This window comes from Platalea leucorodia (genome assembly GCF_965183815.1).
Source record: "Platalea leucorodia genome assembly, chromosome: 7".
NCBI lineage: Eukaryota > Metazoa > Chordata > Aves > Pelecaniformes > Threskiornithidae > Platalea > Platalea leucorodia.
Genome location: NC_138829.1, coordinates 63,750,702 through 63,774,685, shown reverse-complemented (window position 1 = coordinate 63,774,685; position 23,984 = coordinate 63,750,702). Strand labels below are relative to the sequence as shown.

Here is a 23,984-nt window from a genome sequence, read left to right as displayed (position 1 = left end):
AAGCCATAGCAAATTATGTTAGAAGGGACTTTGGTGAAATATGCAAGTCTATTACTGTCTAACAGTATGACAATAGGGTGAACTATGGTTGAGTAGCCCCTGTGCACCTCTGTTCTTCTTAAAAGTGGAGCCTTGGCAGTCCCCATGAGGAAGTGGTGCTAATACTTACCTGTCATTGCTACTGTTTTGCTACAGGTGCTGTAACCTTCTTTTCAACCCATGCCTTCCTTCAGTCGTCTTTTCTCTAGGCTACTCAACCCCAGCTCCTTCAATCTTTTTTCCCCTTCTAGATATCTGATTGTTCTCATTAGTCTTGTCTGAACTTTCTCCAAATGATCCATGTCCTTGAATTGTGGTACCCAAAACTGGGCATTGTAATCCTACAGATGCCTTACATGACTCCACATGGTCTTAGAGAAAGTGCTTCCACTGTAGCATTGGCTGTTTTTCATAAGAGAATAGCATTTACTTGTGTTCAACTCCTGATCCACTAGGCTTCCTTCATCCTGCTATCAAATACTTTCTCATCGACTTTTTCCTTTCTGTCTTTGTGCAAATAATTACTTTTATCTAAAACTAGGAATTTGTGTTAGTATTATTTAATTACTGTTTTTTCAGAATTCCTCAGATTTATGAACTGTTTTGCATTTTAAGCAACTGCAGCTTGCTACTCTGCAGTCAGTAACTTGTTCTCTATTCCATCATTCCAGTTATTAATGAAAATCTTGATGAATGCATAACCACACTGAACTTGAAACTCTTCAGTGAGTTCCATCTGAGTTCTAAACATATGAAAAAGCAAATTCATTTGTTTTGAACAGATGAACATTGCTGTCTAAAAAATCCTGCCATCTAGTTCTGATGTAATTAATATGTAAGCATTTTAAAATTTTGAAAAAATCTGCTAGTTTGATGTATCTGAGTATTTACAAATCTAAAAAAGATGTATGAAAAATCAAGAAAATATTTTTATTCGGTAGTATTTTTTTATTGACAAAATTTGTGTTGGAGAAAGATAAATCCTCAAAGAATTATTATATTTTATTTACATATCCTGGAGAGGAAATGAAAAAGGATTTAAGACATATAAGGAGGGAAGTTCTCTGAAGTATCTTGCACTGAAATCTGATTTTGTCTGAATTTTGCCCCCTGTAAGTGGGGAAATAAACCAGTAAACTCTGATTGGGGGATGGACTAGATGACTTTTAAAGGTCCCTTCCATCCCAAAGCATTCTGTGATTCTATGATTTCGTTCTGACTAAGTCTCTAGTAGAGTCTGCATTTTCATAAATTTCAAGTAGTAGGATGAAAAAAAAAAAGACTCCATAATTTTCTTGTTGTTTGCTGTTTGTAAATGAAAATCATTGTTAATTTAGGAGTCCAACAGCTGTAGAACATTTGCCATTCAGCAGCAGCTGTCAGTAGCACTCCAGTTTATTTTACAAACAGATGTTTAATTTGACTTCAATGCCATTGTCAATTTTTGAGGGGAAACAAAGAGAGGAAAGGAACAGAAATAATCATGATAGTCATAATTTGATTTCCTTTCAAAACATAAAGCAGAGTCACTATTGATGACATTAAAAATGTTTTCAGTTTTTATTACTGAATGTTTTAAATCAGTTTTTTTTATAACAACATGAACTGAAATTAAGCTTTCTCAGTGCATGGTAACTCATGTTAAGGAAGTGATTTGTCTTATGTCAGGAACTGAACACGTTATTTTAATGTAGTATGCTACATTTTTAAAATATGTATTTTATTTACAAATCAAAATGTCATACCATTTCTACAGTTTACAGATAAAGAGATTTTTTTTCTCTATATTAAAACTGGAGCACCAGTGGGCCTGCTGTCATACAAACATAATGTTGTTTACGTTAGTATCATAGTACTCTTATTTCATGTCAACAAAAGTGAAGGGCAAATTGGGTCTAGTAATGATGAAATGAGATAATGAAAAAGCTAAGTAACATAATGTGGTTCATTTCTAATTTTAGTAACCAATGATTTTATCCAGTATGTGCCCAGTGACTAGGAGGCTTTAATAAAATGTTCTGTTAGAATATCTTGGCAAAATCCTGTGTTATTCAAAATTTCTACAGACCCAGACAGGAGAGTTGAAATTAGCAGTGTATGGTTGTGCTGGTTTTCACTGGGGTAGAGTTAATTTTCTTCATGGTATCTAGTAGGGGGCTATGTTTTGGATTTGTGCTGAAAACAGTGTTGATAATTCAGGGATGTTTTAGTTACTGCTGAGCAGTGCTTGCACAGAGTCAAGGCCTTTTCTGCTTCTCACCCCACCCCACCCCACCCACGAGTAGGCTGGGGGTGCACAAGAGGCTGGGAGGGGACACAGCCGGGACAGCTGACCCCAACTGACCAAAGGGATATTCTGCACCATATGACGTCATGCTTAGCATGTAAAGCTGAGGGAAGAAGAAGGAAGGGGGGGACGTTCGGAGTGATGGCATTAGTCTTCCCAAGTAACCATTATGCGTGATGGAGCCCTGCTTTCCTGGAGATGGCTGAACACCTGCCTGCCGCTGGGCAGTAGTGAATGAATTCCTTGTTTTGCTTTGCTTGCATGCGTGGCTTTTGCTTTACCTATTAATCTGTATTTCTGTCAACCCATGAGTTTTCTCACTTCTACCCTTCCGATTCTCTCCCCCATCCCATGGGGTGGGCAGGGAGTGAGCGAGTGGCTGTGTGGAGCTTATTTGCTGGATGGGGTTAAACCACAACAATGGTCTCAATCCTACAACACTATGGCAATTCTTAGCTGTTACAAATTCTAATTTAAATTAGCCATAAAGATGGCACATCTTACTGGTCATTTGCTCCTTCATAATACAATCTGTTCAGGTATTTCAAGACTATTTGTTTCTATGAGGGTATATGACTCTATATAAGTAAACCTGCAGTTAAATTTAAGAAGCTATACTGGGTGTGCCGTTTTGTATGAAATGTTCTATGTTAGCAAAATTTTTCTAGCATGCTGAGTTCAATATTTGCTGAACTGTCTGCATGCCCACAAAAATCTAGAACTGCTCTGCATAGCACATTTTACAGTTAAAATTTCAAGCATATCTATATTTCAGTATGAAAGGCAAATGGATGAATTAACAAAGTGTCAGATTCTGCCATCCTTACTTATATTAAACAGTATTTAAATTCTCATGTGGATTTAAATATATTAACTAGAGACTCTTAGAGAGTGATGTATTGTATAAAAAGGGTCTCAGAACCTGAACATGGTATTTATCTTAATTCTTTTTGTCGTATGAAGCACCACAAAATCAATTCTCATTTGTTTCCTTAAAGGGGCAGCTACATTTACTATTGTAATTCTTTAGAAATTATGAAAAGAAAATACCACTTAGAAAAGGAATTGCTCTTCGTGTAAACTGCCTGTTGAATTGATTCTTGTTGTCTTTCTGCTTATCTGGTTTGACAATTTTTTGAAGGGATTTGTGAAAGGATTGAAATACTAAATGCAACCAATAATTGGGTAGGCTATTCTTTTTTTTTTTCCTTGCAGTAATTAGGTACCCACTTTTTCTATCTTTTCTGCGTGATTAGATATGCATTAAGTATCTTTGCTATCTGAACAAGAGCACCCTGAATGCTTTTTGCACTGCTTTCCTGAAGAAACGGATTTGTTGCTCAGTGAGTTCACTGCTTCAGCAGAATGTAGTTTAAAGTCTTGCAATGCACCAGAAAGCACACTTGATTTCTTTAATGGTTTCTGGGTTTTCATTTGCTGCAGAAAGGGTAGGCTTGCAGACATAGCAGCCTTTGTCTGAAGAAGGAATCAGCTCTGTTCATTAGGAGGATAATAAGCTTGATGCTTGCTCACTGCACAGACAGGGTATGTAGCTATACATATACAGTGTATACACTAAGGGTAGTGTATACCCTTAATATGTACCAACAACTCATTTAAGTTCTATAGATTACCTATCATAATGTTTCTTCCCATAGATTTCTCTGAAAATGGAATATACAGTTGTTCTGTACATAGAAAAAAAGGTGTGCTCTCTCATGCCTTGCAATTGTTTGCTGAAGTAAATACATGAGGAGACAAGGAACTCGTATACAAAAAGAAAAATGTTCCACGCTGCAAAGATGATGCCATGTAATGAGGTGCCACCGTTTCATGACAGTTCATAAAGCAATTCTCTTGTTCATCAGAGTTACTTTAGGTAACAAATACTAATGAACAAGCATTTATCTAATTTCTCTGAGTAAATCATGGACAAAACACTGTCTTCAATGTAGTGAAGAAACACAAACAGCTCTTCATTCTTGCCAGTTTTATAGTAGTAGTCTATATTTCTGCCACACATAGTTCTACTCACAAAGTACTACATTTGTTCAGGCGAGTAAGTAAAATAAAGCTAAACTCATGAAGAGGAGACAAATTTCACAAATACTCAAATAAGTGTTTTCTGCATTGTCTTTATCAGTAAGCAACTTGGCTCAGCAAAAATAAAGTTTTAAGTGCTGTCCTTATAATTTTCTAGTTTTCCAGTGGCTACTCATGCATCAGAAGAAATTCAGGCTGCGATTCTCTTCTGATTAAGTGAAACTGAAGTTGGTAATTGATTTCAGTAGAAGGTCAGTCCTCAACAGAGTGTCATCTCGCAATCAGCAGCAGCATAAGATTGCAGGGCACATCTAGGTTTTCAAAACACCCTCCACATCAGTGTATCTGATAATTGTATGTTTTTAATTTTCAAAGCATGTATTTTTTCTGTCTCTCTTTCTGTGTAAATGTTTGGTGGGAGCAAATGACTGCCTGCTATGAAAAGCAAAGTCATATAGGTATACCTTATGTTTTTGTTTTGAAGATCAGGAGATTTGTTTTCCCTGTTGCTTCAGTTTCGAAATCCAAACCACCTATTGGAAAAGTTTAAATTGCAGTGTTTGGGTGTCAGTCTCAAACACATAATCAATTCACCTATTTCCTATACACATATCTGAAGGAGCACCCCTGCTCGTCTCTACAATGCCTGATCCCTTGCTCTGTTTCCTCCGGTATCTCTAATCGCACTTTGTGTATCTCAATTATCCACGTTAAAACATCTCCCTCTCAGTGTTTCTAATGAAGTTAAGAATCTAATTAACTGCCCCTTTTGTTCCAAATAAAACTTCGGTAGGGCTGGATTCCAGTTCCTAGTATATGCCTGCTTCTCAAAGCTGCTAATATGAAGGGTAATTTATCATCTTAATCCTTTTCATTACTACTTACTACTGTTCAAAATGCTCCTTTAATAGTTCTATTCATGTGGTCTCCTTGTCCTGATGATTGAGGGAGATACAGACTGTGTAGCTTTTGCTTAATCCCTGATCCTTTAAGCATAGTTGTAATCACTTCCTCCATGACATGATGACCTTTATCTGCGTCAACAAGGCTTTAGGAGTCCCACAGAGGCAAAAGGCTTCTTGATACTGTAGGGTTTTTTCCCCTCTCCCTGCTGCTATATGTTGTTTTATAGAAAAGGCTTCAAACCACCTTGAGAAGGAATCAGTGGCTTCCAAGGAGTTTCATTACCCCAGCCTATTTTGGGAAGCTAATGTATATAATCTACATGTAATCACATCCACAGTCTGACAACCCACTGCCGCAACAAAGAGATATGACTAGACTGCCCTTGCCTTTTCTGTGCATATCTTTGGACAATTTTTGATCCATTTCCTAACACCTGTTTCTGCACCTTTCAACATGGCTATTTCTGTAACCCTAAGAATATTTTTCTGATTTTCATGTAGCGTGCTCAGCAATTCTTTCTCTATTTACTTTCTTGGTCCTTTTGTTTCTGCTGTGCCCTAGTAACAGCCATTGCTGTTTACTTCATATGGCCCAGGTCATCTGCTGCTTTAGACGCTGAATATACCTTGTCATCCCATTCAGCTTCCTGATTCTTACTGCTTTGAGCCTTTAGATGCCTAATTCACAACTGATCCACGTGGCAATTCCCATGCTTATAATAAAATCTCTTTTGCACCAATCCTTATTCAAAAATGGCTCTGTCACCCAGCCTTTACCTTCTCCTAACCTAGTCAAACATTCAGTATCGTGTTCTCTTCACACAATAATCTGAATCAGGTAAAATTACAATTGACCCAGCCTTTTGTTGTCTTTAAACTTCAAGGATTACTGTAGTCTGTTTGCCGGGCTGACCTGCTTAGAGTGTTCCTTGTATGTTGTCCTATTCAGGTTCAACGTATACATGCCCTGAGCACTGTTTCCGTCAATATACTTTGAAATTCCACCAGTGAACCAAAGGTGATTTGTGCTGTAACTTTGTATTGAAATCCTTCAAAATCTTCCTCAATCCTATGTGTACGTGTTGTTTGTAAATGATTGGGCATTGACCTTCTGTTCCCATATTGATTAGGGCACAGTAAAAGAGATCAGGTTACTGAAAGTTCCTGAGGCTAATCTGTGGTTTGTTAATATTAATGTCCATAGAGCAATAGAAGTATTGGAAGCTCTGTGCTTTCTGGCAGAGTATACTTTAAAGGAGACATCTTATTTGCATCATGATAGGGGCAGTACATGTGAATATTTCATTTTTGTGTTGTCCGAGCAGCTGCTAAGCATTCCCAAACATAGACTGAAGAGCACAGTTCTGGTATTGCTATTTTTATGTATTCATAGGTGACTGGGGCCAGCTTGTTTTTTTGATCTGTTGTAGCAAAACTGCTACCAGTGCTACTGGTGTGGCAGCTAATCAGACACAAGAAGGCTGTATTGCATTTGTCATTTTTAGGCCTGAAAGAGGAAGCACAAAAGCCCTGCTGTACAGGTTCCCTGCTATTGCATTCTCCAAAAATCTGTGTACCAAAGTTTTGCAACAATATTTGCTATAAATCCTTACAGCAACTGATTTTTGCAACCAGAACAATTGCGTGAACTAGAGGCACCACCCCAATGCTGTCCTCAGCCACAAACTTGTTGCAGCAGGTGTTGAACAAAGAATAAGAAGCAGCTTGGTGAAAACCTCCCTAATGATGTAGAATAATTTCATGGATTAATTTGATCATTGTTTGGTAATTCTGTGTTGTATGAGCAGGGTGGTCTTTCAACTATCTCTCAAATACAATTTGATTGTGCCTTCTTCCCATATACTGTCCCTTCAGAATGAGAAAAGTGGAAAATTTACGGATCTCAACCCTTTTATCTTTAATGGACCTTTCTTTTCTTTCATTTCTCTGCACTCATATCTTTCAGCGTAAACAACCAGTATCTCCTGTCGTTAACTGTCTGAATGTTCAATAGGCTGCAGTCTCAGCTGTCAGCGAAAGCTCTTAGAAAAGCCCAGGTAGAAGAGATTCAGTTGTAACAGGTATTAATTCTTGAAATTTGAAACTTGTGTCTTAGCTGCACTAAGGAAATGCAAGTCTCTTCTTCTGATGGTTCCAGTTCCAGTGGATTTGTGGTGTTAGACTTAACCTCAAGTACTAAAGGTACTGCATCAAAATTAAACTTCCCTAGGTAAATACGCTCATAATATTAAGGTCTCTTTTAAGAAGTAGTATTAAGCATTTTAATATCAAATCAAGTTAGCTTAGTTTCAGTGGGTGTTAATTTGTTCTGTTAATTGTGGTGCTTTAACCTTCAGGCTCATGTCTGCTGAAATGAGGTGAAGATTTTTCTGGATTTAAAAACATCAAATACTTTATTCCAATTTGGATTCCTGCTACTGAATACCTAGTAATCAGTATTTTACAAGTGGGTGGACCTGGTTAGGATGTTGCTCTTGACATACAATTTTTGTCTGTACAAGCAAATAATTTACTTATTAAAATATAACTTCAGTATATTGTAAGTTGACACCTCTGCCAAAACAATAGTTGGAGAATGACAGCTCTGATATTTTTGTTTTTATCTACGAATTCTCTTACTTCCTTCCTGAATCCCCTAAAAATATTAAAGGTTTAGAACAATTTTTCTGAAGTTTTGGGGAATTTTTTCAAGCTTCATTAACTGGGTACTCATGCTGATGTTTAACTTATCTTGGTTTTTTAATACAGTATGCCAAAATATTTTTTTTCTTGTAACTCCCCAACCTGGAGTTGGGGGAAGGTGGCTCAGGAGGGGAGGGGAATATGTATAGGATATAAAGATTAAAAGAAATATTGTAAAAGGGCAAATATACTTTTTACTGTGTTAGAGCTGTCCACACTCGCTGTGCAATAACGGCAAAACCAAGAGAGGTCATGTAGTGACAGCAAGGACCTTGAGCACTGGTGAAGAGTAGCACATGTGGGAGGGTTTGAAATGTCGCCTTTGCCTGTGTGGTTTGTTTTCTGCCGCATCCTGCCATAGCAGGTAAAGCAGGCTACAGACTGAAAATGGGGGCATGGTTGCCTCTTTCTTTTCTTGCTTCTCTTGAATACCCAGAGGGGAATCAAGTCTTTTGAGTTCCCTGTGCAAGTGGGTGAGTGTCATACAGGTTGCATAGACCTTTTAAGCAGAAATAAAACAATGCTTGGTAAGTTTTATTTTTTGTTTTTATTTTTCATTTTGATTTTAGGATTTGTTATATATATAATTTATAATGCTTTAGTTTTGAAATTCATGGAGATGGTACTTGCTACAAAAAACGGTGGCTAGCAAAATACCTGGTGAAGATACAGCCCATGAATAGCAATGGGCTTTAAGCACTGTGAAATTTTCTCAAGAGTCCTAGACAAACTCATTCTTTCATCTTTTTTGCCTTTGGTGGTGTTTGTTTTTTTTTTTTTTTTTTTCCCCCCAAGTAATAGGTGTAGTATACATGTCAGAAATGATTTTGTCAGTATGAGTTTTTATCCTGAAGATTTTAGATTTAATATTTATGTCTTGTGGCCATTCAAGCAGGGAACAGAGAGATTTTCTGAGGACAAATACAAGATAGCAGCATATATAATTGTGTTTTCCCTTAGAGTTTTTTGTTGTATTATGTATGATGGCCAAATCAGTCCTGAAGTCAGTGAGCTCCTGTGTATGCATATGATGGTAGACCCAAGTATGATATGAAGGACAACCAAAAGGATTTTGAAGCTAGAGCAAATTTGTAAGACAACTTTCGAGTACTTTGCTCTCCCTGTGGGGTTTCTCTCATTTACGTTTTCTGACAGTATGGGTGAAATGTTGAAAAATAAAACTGAAGAAGGATATTCTGGTGTATATGCATGCACTGAATTTTTTAGAAGTGAGCAGCTTTTATTTTTCATCTGACTAATCTATTAGAGAAAAGGCACTCATCCTTGTGCAGGTATGTAAATGTCGAATTATGGCAACATTGATAAACTTCACATTAACATTACCGTGTTTCATCCAACATCAAATATCAAGTCTGGTTGGTTTGCTCAAACAGTGTTAACAACATACTTAACAAACAAACAAACGAACAAAACCAACAAAACAATAAAAAAACCACACCAGCTGTGTTAGCTCCTAAGTTAGGCATCAAGAAAGAAATAATTTCATGCAAGTTTTTAATAGTACTGATCCTTGTCAGTGATGGCTGATAACAAAATTAGATGCTGTGTAGATGGAGCTTGTTCTTTGGTGAGACTGAGCACAGTTTCCTAGTTGGAAATTATTTTGAAGAATGTAGTTGTCAAATACCCTACCAGTGAAAAAATTGCTTGGCATCTAATGGCTGAAGGGTTGTATATGCTTTCAAAGGAATTTTAATTTATTTTTAATAAGAGTCTCCTAAATATTAGAAAGAGAAGTAAATGTTGTTGGTCAACTTCTGGAAGTTTGCACATTTCCTGACCCTTGTAAGCTCTTGACAGAAACATAGAGCTGTTTTTTTTCTAAGACAACATGGGAGGAAATAAAATGAGAACGTCCTAAATAATGCATTAGAACTATGAAATCCACTAGCACCAACGAAATTACAGTAGATGTAAATACGTAGTTTTCACCTCACTTTCTAGTGCTAAGGTTAATGGTACATTTAGAAATTCTTTCTCTCCAAAAGACAACAAAACCAAAAAAGCAAACAAACTTAACACCCTGTTAAGTATAATTGTTCTTGGTAATTTTCTGGGGTGGGAAACAACTCATAATAATGTAATTAAATCAGAAAAGCATAGAATAATTAAAGAAAATAATTTTGATGGATGGAAGAGCAAGACAAAGTTAACTCATAAGTAATATAGAGCAGAAGTAGTTTCTTATCTGCAATCCAGTAGATTGTGTTTCACAATATACAGGTGAAACTTGGGCTATCCTCACCAGCTCTGGCAAAACCTGTTTTATTAAAATATAACTCTAATATTGTACTTAATGATTTTAATGTAAGCTTAAAAAATGTCATAGAAACAATTCTTATAGATCCTCTTCCTTACTTCTTTTGTCACATCATTACACCCACAGAGGGATTTTAAATTAAGAGTATTTCTGTTGATGCTAGGATTTGACAAAAAGAGTAAGGAGGATGATCTAAAGCTGTTTCTATGGAAGAAAGAAAAAAAAAAAATCCCACTTCTGTTTCTGATATGACTTGGAGCATTCCCAAGGCTGCTCTGAATTTTTATGGCTTATGACGTTTCCTGTTTGTTAATATCCCAAATGCAATTTTCGTGACTCTGGTAGAGCTTTTCACAGCAGGATGGTACAATCACTGTGGAACTGTGCTGGAAGATATTCCAGGGAAATCTTTCAGGTCAGGTCTCACTCCCCTCATGCTCAGATGTGGTCTGACCAAACTGAGACAGGACAGAGACTCCGACCTGCTTGTATCTGACCTACAATGTTCTCAAGTAGTATTGCCAAAACAAATAGTACAGAAGCTGCCAGATATTCCTTGATTTTGCTGAGAGAACTACAAAACACAAATAATAAGTAACATTTTTAGGAGTTTTTTTTCTTTAATAAAAACAGGTGCTGCTAGGTGTATATATGCCTGTAACATAAGGTTTTGCTCCTTAGTTTGGTGATGGAAAAATTTTAACACAAATCCATAAGCATCACTTTGAAGATAATGGGAAACAAAGAGATTTGAGGAGTCATATTTGTTTCCTTTTTCTTTTTTATTCCATGGTATGCTGACAGTCAAAGAGAGAAATAAGTCAATTAAAGATCCACTTAAATGTGTTAATACATAGGGGAAAGCAATCGGATCTCCCCTTCCCGTAAAGTTCAGACAGCACTGGATGTTGGAAGTGGCAGGAAGGATTTATATAGACTAAGCAGATGTGTAACTTGTGTAAAGTCTTAAAAGCTTTCTTAGCTCTCTGTAAAAGTTAGCCATTACATTTTTAAGCTGGTTTTGTAAGCCTTAAAACCGAAAAAATCTTTAGTCCAAATCAGAACTTTTATAGAGGAATAAATCATGTCAAAAAAAAAAAAAGGGGGGGGGGGAACAAACGGTAATGTTAAAAGCTAAGTAAATGCACTGATCAGATACTTTGGTCTGTCTTCAATCTAGAAGCTGATTATTAAAACAATGAATATTTTACAATTAATTTAATGTTGTTTCTGTCTGAGTATTTGTGAAGTTCTGTGCCTGCTTTCGGTGTTTATGCAGCCATCTAATATACCAATCCTGTTCCACCTGGAATCAGTAACAGAACTCCCGTTTAGATTATTGGCTCCATATATAATTTCAAACACAGCTGAAGAGACAATGACTCAGAAAGCTGTGAAGCTTTTCTTGTTAGAAAAGGAACTGTTCCCTTGACATTTCACAGTGACAAGCTAACTGCAGCAAAAAGAATAATATAAGTACACTTCAGGCTTCAAACAATCTTTCTACATTTTATTTCTAAAATAACTGCTTCTGAAATTAAGTACTTATAATATCTTTGTTAACTGTAGATTTGGGAGCTCCTTTATCAAGCAGCTGATTTCTTGTTTGTTTGGATTTTCTAAGTGTTTGGGTTTTTTGATTGGGGTTGGGTTTTTTTTTGAGTAGGCTTTGGAAAACTTGTTCTTTAAAATGGTATTTAAAGCACAGGATCATGGAATAATTTAGGTTGGAAGTGACCTCTGGAAGTCATTTAGTCTACCTGCCTGCTTGAAGTAGGTGTTGTTACATCAGGTAGGTTGAGTAGGTTGCTCAGGGATGTCTCTGATAAAGTTTTGAATATCTCCAGGGGTGGAGATTGCACAAGCTGTCTAGGCAGCCTGTTCTAGTGTTTGATCACTTAGACCATCCTCATGGTGAGAAAGATTTTCCTTGTACCTGTATGGCATTTCTTGTGTCCCCACTTGCCTGTTGCCTTGCATCCTACCACTATGTATTTCTGAGAAGCATCTGGGCTCTACCTCTTCTGTATCTTTCTGATAGGTAGTTGAAGACAACAAGCAGTAAGATCCTTCCTTTGCATTTTCTTCCTTAGACTGAGTGAACCCAGTTCTCTCAGTCTCTCCTCAGACTCCATTCCTCTAATCATCTTGATGGCCTTTCACTGGACTTTCTCTAGTAATGCAATGTCTTTTTCTAACTGGGCAGCCCAAAACTGAATGTAATACTCCAGATGTGGTCTCACAAGTACCAAATGGAGGGGAAGAAATCACATTCCTTGACTGGGTTGCTGTGCTTTTGCTGAAACCACCCAGGAGGCTGGTGTCTGGCTGCAGTGGCATGCTGCTGGCTCATGGTCAGCTTGTCCGCCAGGACTGCCAAGGCCTTTTCTGCAGATCTTTTCTGGCTAGCAGATGCCCTGTACTGTACTGTTGTAACTGGATTATTCCATCCTATATGTAAGACTTTGCCTTGGCTTTTCATGGGGTTCATGCCAACCCATTTCTTATGTCTGTTGGGATCTGCCTGTCTAAATAGTAGCCTTACCCTCCAGCATGTCAACTGCTCCCCCTATTTAGTATTATCTGCAAACTTGTTGAGGTTGCATTCTACGCCCTCATCCAGGACATCAGTGAAGATGCTAGGGGCCCTAGTATCAGTCCTGGAAGATGGCTGCTGGTAACTGGCCAGCGTATAAGAAATTAAAGCATCTTGACAATACACGAGTTGTGATGATGCATGTACATTTCAGCTCAGGTTGCTGTTACTTCACATTTTACTGATCATCCTACATGACTGTGTTCCGGTTTCATGGTACAGTGTTTGAAAAAACATGATTGATTGTGTATCAAAAACTGTATGTGTTTCATTGAGTCTGTGTGGAAGTATTGGTTCCCAATTGAAGTGTAGCATCCAAAAAGTCTTTAAAGTTGTCTTTGGTTTTGAATGCAAAGGCTGGAAAAACTAAGGTAGCATGCCACTGTCACAGGCTGGCCATTGGGCTCATATTCTTGCTAGGAGTTGTTTTGGTGGTTTTGTTTGTTAGAAACACTGAAAATGATTTCTCAGAAAGCTTTCGTTCTGCTTCTCACACACTTGGTCAGTCTCTTCTGGCACCATTTAAATTGTCCCATGATAGTTCTCATATTAATAAAAGACAGATTTAACTAACTCTAGGTTTCATTCACTTTCTATTGTTTGCTACAGGCTCATATTTATCGCTAGTGTAAACGCTGCCTTACAAAGATGAGGCCTAGGAGTTCCCCTTCACCAAATACTGGCAGATCATGCCCTTGCTTTTAGTAAAGGTCAGTCTTGCTCTTCTATTTCACGCTGTTTTTTTACAGCCTTGGTTGGTTGCCTGTGTTGTCCTTTACCACATCTTCTTTAGAAGATGCCAGCCCTAGTAAGGATGAGAGCAAGCTGTAGTTTCTGCACCCTTTCCAGTTTGATCTAGCTTTAAGAGGTTTACAAAACCCAGTTATTCTCCTAGCTGCTTTATAATGTGAAATAAAGGATTCCTCCCTATCCTACTCTGACCTTGTATCTTGGCAAAGAAAGCACAGTAAAATTGCATTTTATTTTTGATAATTTTATGGGGTGGGACATTGTCAAAGAAAGGTTTACATCACCACAACAACAATTCTAAGCATATATAGTCTTATTTTTCTTCTCACTTCAACTGATATGAGTGAGGAATAACTCCAGTGAGATCAAGATAATTATTTGTAAAGTTGAGGTAAGACAAGAATCTGGCCCTTGGTATTTAGAGTTTTAAATACAAATGATGGTACAAAATGTTGCTGGAAGAATGTGCTCCCTTACTGGTAAACAAAGAAGAATGCCAGCTCCCAAAGCGTGTTCTCCTCAGAAAACTCTCTGTTCAAAGAATTTCTTTTAATTTAACCAAATTCTGTTTTCTTATAGAAAGAAGATAAAGTTTACACGTGAATAAAATTTTTTATAATTAAAAAGTGGTTGGAGAAGCTAGTTAAGTTTCTTTAGGACTGGAAGGGGTCACCTGAGCCATTTGACCGTATTTTCCAGTTGACTATTGGTTTTGACATTTACCATATGGTGGCTATACCAATCTGCAAGAAGAACTTGGGCTTGATGCTTTGCTGACTTGAAGATCTTTGATGTAAAATTCAATTTGTGGTCTCTCATATGGGAGGCTAAAAATCAGCTAAATTTCAGCTGTACAATTCCAGCTGTAAAAAATAAAATTGCTGGTTTTCCCTGTATCATTTTAAGATTCAATCTCCCTGTCCCCCACTAAACTGAGGCTTATAAACTTACATTTTGTTTGAACTGTAAGTCATAATAAAATATTCTAGATTTAATTAATTTTAAGGTGGCTTGTCTTTTGGAACCTTTGAATTGCTTTTAAAGACTTTAGCTTATGATAGCTCTTTTTCCAACTTAATGTTTTACACGATATTTGCACCAAATTGCTGTCATATGTCAGAAGTATTTATGTCTTCAGAATGCCATGTAATTTCCTACAAACAGCTGCTTGCTTTAGCTGTGCTATTTTTCTGAAATTGAATATAATGTCAGTATTTTAATATGAGATTTGATTGAAATACTGAATATTCAGTTGACCATCATGCATTTCAAGAGTACAGATCCTCCCCATGTGACTATGATTACTTCTCTAAAGGTAATAACATTCTGTGTTTCTGTAAAATGTAATAAAATTCAAATACAAGTTGAAATAAAAGTATCCTATCCGTAGTCCTGTATTGTGTATGTGTATTGTCAAAAGAGGGAAATATGCCTAGGTCTTAGCAGTCCAGATCTGTCCTTTTGCTACTTTATAATGCATTTTCGTCTTCCTTTAAGGATTAAATATATTTAAAACTTTTTTTTTCCATTATAGAGCCAGTATTGTGCAGAAGCGCATAATTTATTTTCAAGATGAGGGTTCTCTCACCAAAAAAATTTGTGAACAAGGTAAGGCAAAGTAAAGCATTTTCTGACCTCCTTGTCGTGTTTCACTTAATTTCTCTTAACTCATTATATCAAACTAATATTTCGAGGCCTTGAACAGTTTTGTCCAGGTTCAAATTTGGGATCTCCTATTCAATTATGTTCTTCATTATCACATGTACTCTTCCTCATACAATCTTCCTTGTCTTCCCCTAGATGTGGTACTCGCACCTTTTTACCTAGTCTTCGGGCACTTAGTTTATTGAATCCTGGGCTATTTCATCCTTTCCTAAACCTAAGCATTGGAGTTGGTTATTGCATCCCACTGGAGAATTTATATGCTTTGGCTGTCCAGAAATTTCAAGCCTATTTTGTTTTGAGATCAGCTGAGGTTTCATCTGTATCAGATAAGAACCAGAAACAAACTTGTTTTGAATCTGGACAACTGAAATAGTAGTGCCTTCTTATTTAAAAATGTAGATTTAAATCATTACATCCACTTATAAATATGATCCGGGTATTTCAGGGTTCTAGTTTAGTCTAGTGTACCCCAACTTAAAAGTAAACAAAAACATATGTTTAACTCAGATTTATTTACTGGAGTATTTATTATGGCAACTTTGCTGTCATCTGTTGATTTTGAGTTGTAACCGTTATCAAGGGGTACTTTGGTGCTTTTTCAGACTCAGCCTCAGAAGGTGTGACTGACAAACCAATTTTAGATTGTTGTGCCTGTGGAACTGCCAAATATAGGCTAACTTTTTATGGAAACTGGTCAGAAAAAACACACCCCAAAGACTTTCCACGTGAGTATCATTCCTTTACTATTGTTATACCATATAGGGACCGTGAAGAGGATTGGAGCTTGTTGTATTACACAACATTACTTATTTACAGCTCAGCAGTGTAAATTATGACATATATGGAATACTGCTAACGTTCAATATTGAAAATCCATGGATGTTTCTGCGAGTGCTGTGCATTACAAATAAATTCTATTGATTTGCCTGATATTTTGAACTGAGGTGTGTATGAGATAACATTTTCAAGATTTTTCACATTTTCATTTTGGTGAGAAAGGTTAATTTTTTTTTTTTTTTTTTTTTTTTGGTGAAAGCTTACACTGGCTTATAATGTACAGCTAGGAAATAAGATTTTAAGAAAAAGGCCACAAATGATAGGCAGCACACTAACATTTTGATTTTACAACCATGCCAGTCTAGCCAGTGTGTTTTCCTTCAAAGTCATTTGAAAGATTCCACTTAGTTTTGGTGACCCCTGAATCTTGCTGCCCAAGAACATTAATTAGATATATAGTCCTTAGAATATTCTGTCTTCGTCTTTGTTGGTTGAATAGATACATAAAATACACATTCTGAGCTTTGCCTGTCTGGGCTTTTAAAGTTTCTGAACTACAGGGTGAGTATTCTTGTTGCAATAACCCAAGTAATTGTATAAAGCTAAAGTTACAAAAATGTGTATTATGCATTTGTTCTTTCATTGCCGACTCCACAGTCTGTGGCCATAAAGGCTAGGAAATTATTTGAGAACATGAGTCACATTTACTGGTCTTTAAACTTTGTTATATTGTCTGTGGCTGATGTTTATTACATAGACTTTATATGTGGATTTTTTTTTTAATTGTTATTGTCACAGTGTCAGAATATCATCATAAAACTAAAATATGGTTTGTGTGTCAATCAGCTCATAGTTTTAACAGCCTAAGCACTGTTGCTTATGTTGAGTCTCTCATATATTTTAAGTTTAATGTAGCACTATTCAGATATTATTTATCCGCATAATACATGGGAGATAAAATAAGCCAAACCCAATAATGGCAGGAATGCTCTTTTAGGCTATTGGATGATTATATATCTGCTGAGTGTGACACTTTATATGCATTATTTGTATGGATTCAGCTGGTGGTTAGAAATAAGGCATGAGAAAATGATTGAAAACTATGAAATTAGTGTGACTTAATGATATAATATTGGGGATAAATGGCTTTTTCTTTTAAATCCAAGTTAGTGAACACATTAGGAGTATGGGTGCGTAACTGAAAGTAAGCAAGTTGCAATAGTTTGCCGCAATAGTGGAGTCTGTAGACTGCTATCTCTCCCCAGTTACAAAATGGTGAATTACATTAATGTTTTACTTAAAAAACTGGAAAAGTGAAAAAATAACTATATAATGCTAGCAGGATTAAGCCCAGTAATAACAGCTGATAAGATTTTACATTGAAGTTTCTGAAAGTTGAGAAAAAATCTCATCCAGATGTAGTGATATTAAAAATGAAAACTAGTCATTGACATTATTCTGTAAAATGTTGAACTTGTGCAGTAATTACATTAAAATAAAATGCTATTCATGATGGACTGTGGGAAATCACTAATTATTTGCCAAACCATCACGTAAAAAGTTCTGCTCTAATTATATAGCATCAGTATGGCTGAAATAGAAAGCAGATCATAAAACTTATATTTTGTGTCTTTTCTTTAACTTATCTTCTGACTTGCTTTAAAAATCCCTAAATAATATGTACTCTGTTGCTTAGCTTTTCTCCAAAGAACTGCTTTTGCCAAATAAAGTATTTTCTTTTGTTCGCACAAAAAAATGTTTCTGGAAGGTATACTGCAAAACTTCTAATTCTGGGAAATTATTTTGAGGTTTTCACAGATTCTGTGGATTAGAAATAATTTTACACTTCTTATACCAGTGCAATTAAAATACCTCCATTAAATTTAAAAGTGTACTGTCTGTTTAGGAGTTATCAGATGCACCTACTCTATAAAGCATTGCTTAGAATGAAACAACTGCAACACAGTCTTCTGAGTGTGCCAACCGTAGAGGGAATAGAGAGAGGTGTACCACAGCTGTAGAACGGGTTAAAAAACTAATTCTTAAAACAATTTTGCTTTCATGGATCTCAGACCAGCTGAGAAAAAAAAAAAAATTAAACTGATTTGCAAACTAAGGCTTAAAAAAAGTGACCATGCTTTTCAGGTAATTTTTGCAAGTTATCACAAGTCCTGATAATAGGACTAGTGGAACCTGAGTATTTCATTTGTTATTAAATCTGCCTGAAAGGGAACTATTAAATTTCCTATCACATTTTACCAGTCAGAAAGATTTGTATTTATATATGCCCTGTGGCTTAAAAGCATTTATTCTCTATGAGTATCACCTGTATGTGATAACAGAAATACATATATGCTCTCCATCATGATTTGATATGGCACATCTATGAAATATGTCAGAGGATACATTCTCATGTTGTGATGGCATCTTGATCTTTATGCAAAAATACACATATAAGTGTGTAAGTTGAGAAGCTACTCATAGAGAAAGGAAGTAAAATAACACAATTGGAAAGCTGTCGGTGTTCTGTTTGCTGTTTTAGGAATAGGATAGTGACATTGGACTGGTGATGCAAAATAGCTCTGGCCTTGTACTGATCAGATTATTTTATGTAGAGAAGTTTCGTTGATGTTTAGAAGAAAAGTTTAAGAAACGATATTGAGTTGTCTCTTTGTTCTTATCAAAAATGGGAGGTTCAAGGTGAGGAGTGAAACATTTGCAAATGTTGTACGGATTTTGTAAAAGGTTTAGAGTAGATGTAGTATACTTCGAACAGCTCATTTGAGCAAGTAGATGGGCCAGCTGCTTTCTCCGCAGACCCAGTATCTTTAGGGAGAGGTGTTAAGTGGAAGAAGCTGGGCTCTGGTTACAAAGACATCAGATGTTCTTGATCTGTTTAGGACAGGGAGCTTTGGAGCACAAGGAACAATTCGTTATCCATTTTACTAAGGATTTAAAGGCACCCTGGTTCCTCTCTGTAGTGACACGTTTTTATTTTGTAGGGACTACGGGGAACCTTCTCTTTCAGTAAGTTTCAGTGTGTGTCACTTACTGCGTTTCAGGGAAAGCTGCTGTCTGTGACTTGTGCGATAGTTAGACCTGTGTGCTAGGAAGAAAGAGTGGGCAAAACTGGTGGTCCTATCACTGGGGCTGAATGACAGTATCTCTCTGTGGTTTGACAAGGTGCCAGTGTATATTCAAGGAACAATTACTAGATCTTAGATCAAGAAACCATCTTCTGACACTGCAGTATCTTCAGCTATTACCTGGGCAGGGAGGAGGTTTAGTTGTTTTATTTTCTCCATTTGGGGCTCAGTTGCTGATTAGCTTTAATGGACTCCAAAAACATCAAGCCTATTATAATTCAGAGCTCAGTAGGTGTATTTTGGTCCAAGTTTAGCACTAGGGAAACTATGGAGGCTCTGTTTGCTGTGTTGCTAGGCCATTTCCCTCATCTATCTATTCTGCTTGCTACACTTTTTTAGATTCCGCCCCCCCGGAGTTCATTTTTTTATTTCTAATCTATTTTCTGTTCTCCTGTGGTTAGGTTTCTGCATCTGACTTTATCTATTCAATTCTCTACACTGTCTTTTTCAATTTTGTTGTCCCACCTTTCACATCGTAATTTGCATTCCTTTTATTTACTTCATTATTTATATTTCATTCATTTATTCTAGTTTTCAGCTGTTTTTACTGCTACTTTCTACCTTTTGTATTGCAAAGAAAAATGTTAAATATTGTCTCATTCCATCATTCTGTCTCCCTCATCTCCTACAGTCTTTGCACTGTTACCAGACTGTCTGCTTATGTGAGCAGTTCATTTTCTCATCCTTTTCCTTTAAGCCCATATCTTTGCAGAGTGGTATTTGGCACTTAAGTGAAATCATTTTTATTTTCAGTACTGTGGGACTTCTGTGACTCCTTATTTCTGCTCGATTCTCTTTTAAATTCCATCAGACTTCTCTAACATTTTCTCTTGAAACTTTTACATTTTTTTCTTTTTCTGTTCAACAAAACAAGACAAGAAACAAGAACAGAAATCCTTTTGCCTAGCTCTACAACTCTTACACTATGAGAAATTTGAGCAAGCAAGCTCAGTGAATATAGAAGCACCAAAATTCACTTCTTTATTCCCTTTCTAAATTGAAGAGAACCCCTAATAATGGTTGGGGTGAGGGTGGGGGATGGAGACATGGTACATGTATAATTTAAGTATGCAGAAGCAGAAAAAACAGCTATGTCAGTGCTAATAAGAGCAGTTCTTTAGCAGTATTTCAAAAGTTTCCTGAAAAAAGTGCTGGACACCATTTGCCCATAGAAAGCAAATGTGTCACCACTGTTTCACTGGAAGCTGCTGGGGGAGGTTTCTGGCTGTAAGCCCTTTATAGCTCTGTGCCTGGTAATGCTTGGGCACAAAGCTATAAATGAAAATCTATAACATTTAACGATAGTCTAATCACACTTACTTCTACCTTTTGCTGGTAATCTACTGTCACCACTCAAAAACAAATCTAGTGGACTGTTAGAAACCAGTATCCCTCATTAAGGAAACTACTTGCTGTTAAATCTTTGAGTGACCACTGAAGTCTTCCCTTGCAGGTTTCATCCTCAAAAATATTTTCAATGGAAACATAAAATTAAAGGATTCTTAAACTTCCTGAAGAAGTAAAGTCTTTGGTGAAGAAAAAAAGTACACTAAGCTTATCTGTTTGGGGGGGCTGCTTGATTAGCTGGAATACAATCTTAACATTTCTGCCTGTGTTATTACATCCAATAGTTACTGACACTTTATGCTATATTTCTGTAGTTCATTGGCTTGTTCTTATTACTCTAAAGATACGGTGTATTGATGTAGTGAGAACTGACAGTGTGGAACGCATGCAAAAGCTTGGTAGTGGTAAAGCCTGGGCACTTCAAACCTTTCAGTTTAATAAGAAAATAGGAATTATGCTTTGAGGCTGTCTTGATGGCTCTTTTTTTTTTTCTCCCCTCCCCGCCCCCCCCCAAAGGACGCACCAACCACTGGTCTGCAATCATTGGTAGCTCTCACTCGAAGAACTACATCCTTTGGGAGTATGGAGGATATGCTAGTGAAGGTGTCAAACAAGTCGCAGAGTTGGGGTCCCCAGTAAAGATGGAAGAAGAAATTCGACAGCAAGTAGGTGTAATTTAGTGCATACTTTAAAAAATGCATCCTGCTTTGGCCTGTGAATGATTTGTCATTGACGATGTATGTGAATGTCATTTTGCTGGCTGATTTTCAGTTAAGCAGATTAGGAGATCTGCCTGTCTTTCTAGACTCATTCTTACTCTGGCAAAAGTTTTTGTCTGTGAAAGGACAAGTAAGTTGAAGTATTCTGAACTTAGAAAATCTGTGTGTCATACAAGGCGTAAATCAGAGGTAGAAAAGTAAAATTCATCTTTCTGGGCTTAATCACGAAGACAGAGTTTGTTAAAGGAATACCATGAAGACAGCAAGCAGTATGCCTTATTCCTTTTTGAAGTGGTGATTTTTAGTTTATAGTATACTGTACTTTGTTGTTTGTGTGTTTTTTTTTCTTCTTCTTCCTGGTAAGCACCTTATTTGCAATTATCTGCAGATTCATTCAAGTTAGAAATGCTCTTACCGGAGAGTGAGGTGATTTTTGTTGCTGAGCAGGAAAGCTTTACACAACTGCACCAATAAAATTTGATGAATCAGGGTTGTGGTTTAAGGGCAAAAGTGCCTTTACAGTGTATCATCTTACAGGGGATTGATTCAGCTGAACAGAAATCAATCTTTCTAATAGTTTATAAATGATTTTAATTTTGTTACATCAAATAACAAGCAACCAAATAAAATATACCAGGACACGGTGATGATTACTATTAGGGCGTCTACTTCCATGAAATTTAAGGACTCGCTGTCTTGCCCACAAGAAAACTTCTATGGCGAAAGGCTTTACATTCTAAATTTCATTTACTGTTTTGTGATGCTTAAGTGTATATAATCACAGTACAAGAACAGCTAGTGTGTTTGACAAGAAACTCCTAAACCCAAGAAAAATAAAATAAGAACAGCTTATAATTTAATATATTAAAGGCATATGTAAGCAATATGAAAGGGAAAACCATGTTGAATACTGGGGGGAGATGTGATGATGGGTATGTTATTCTCTTTATCCTATAATAAATCTTGGGCGTACCTGGGAATAGAAAATACGCCTTGATCCTACATAACTTGCCTTTGCATCTTTACTGAGAAGTGGCTGGATTTTATCCTAGCAATACTATAGGAACCCAGATGGATTAAAATTGTAGGAGAATATTCCATATACAACGTGTAAGTTATCATTTTTGCTGCTTACTTGGGAAATCAAGATTTTCTCATAGTAGGTCCAGATGAAATAAAGAAAATCAGTTTAATTAGTATCTTTGTACTAAAAAGAGAGAATTTATTTGCACAGTCTTCATAAATACTTTATAAATAAGGGTTTGGCACATCTGAATTGTAACTATACAAAGATTAGGTCTAGTCCAGAAGAGCAGGCGCATGGGGAGAGTATGGGATGAAACGCAAGTAGAGGTGCAGTTGTGAAGGGTCGTACTGAGCATTGGTGGAAGAGGCAGTGAATTTGAAGGGAATATGGAAAAGACTGAAAATCATGACTCACTCTGCTTTCCAAGTTTGGGTTCTTTGTCATTATGTGCCATGTATTTGCAAAAAGGAGATGTATTTATATGCTGAATTCAAATCAGAGGTGATTGTGACTTTTAGAGTACATAAAACAGCTAACTGGCTACGATTTCAGGGGCTGCTGAAATCGCACATGAAATTAATGAATGTCGCAGTTCATTTCAACATCAGGCCTGTCTGCGTCAAACTTGCAGTAATTCCCCTGATTCTCCTGGTTCAGTCTAATCCAAGCAATGAACTGGTGTTATAATGGGATATTACCTAGAACAATGCAGCGTATCAACAAACGCCATAACATTTTTATTGAGTTTATTTGACTTTTTGTTTCTTTTTACCATGTGTTTAAGCTGGGCTAATATTTTTGAGACATACTGAGGTAAAGTTCTACAACCAAGACAACAGAGCTAGTAATGCTAGGAGCTAATTTGCTGACATTTCATTCAGGCTTTTCTTTTTTATTGCACTTTCTCCCTTGCAATATCCCTGCTTGCCTTGAAATTTGGTAGCATTGTTTCGTTCCCCACACTTCCCAATCTACCTCAGGATCCATTTCCCCCTTTTCCATTTCTTATTCTGCCTTTATTTCCCCTATCTGTCATCTTCCCAGCCTTCTGTTATGGGGTGGTGGGAGGATGCAATTTGTTAAAATCACCCTACCAAGTTTCTTTTGAGGTTTTTGAAAACACAAAAAATGCAAATTTTGTGCTTAATTCTGTTGCCTGGACCCAGACCTCCATGCAGCAGTGCGGGGCTGGGGCCATAGCCGTTGCCTGCAGTGTACCCACAGCAGGTAATGCACTTCCTACAAGGCCAGACTTGGGTTTGGAAATCTGCTGTGGGTCTACTGTGTTTTGCATGAAGTTTCTTAGGCAAATACATAGACACATATTTATGTAGCTGGCATCTGTGTCATTGACATTATCTAAGGTTTTGTTAAGGAAAAAAAAAAATCTATCTAATGATTTTTATGAATTATTATTAAAAATTTACCATCCATGTATGAAACAAAGAAAAAAAGGTTTTCTTTAAACAGAGCTTTGTTAGGAAATGTCCTAACAATTATGTGTCATTAACTAAAGATTCTCAAGCGTGAACATTTCTACTCCCCATTTGACAGACTGCTGAATCATCATCAGCTTTTCTTCTTGACTGAGCACCTTCGAATGCTCTGATTTGTGTTGTTACTGTAAAGAGCCTGTGTGATATTTTTGCATGGATGGTCCTGGGTACTGTAAACTTGCTTTGTAGTTTGTTTATGTGGG

At 36.7% G+C, this 23,984-nt stretch overlaps 1 protein-coding gene across 1 annotated transcript in view; it reads left to right on the top strand.

Annotated features, from left to right (window-relative positions):
* The window catches only part of SPON1 (spondin 1), a gene marked incomplete at both ends in the record, with an annotated part of 198,452 nt that overhangs the window by 49,268 nt on the left and 125,200 nt on the right, over positions 1–23,984 (top strand). Inside the window, 3 exons of the mRNA XM_082317144.1 lie at positions 15,139–15,212; positions 15,872–15,994; positions 21,056–21,204. Coding sequence (XP_082173270.1) covers positions 15,139–15,212; positions 15,872–15,994; positions 21,056–21,204 — 346 coding nt within the window. The remainder of the gene's footprint in view (positions 1–15,138; positions 15,213–15,871; positions 15,995–21,055; positions 21,205–23,984) is intronic.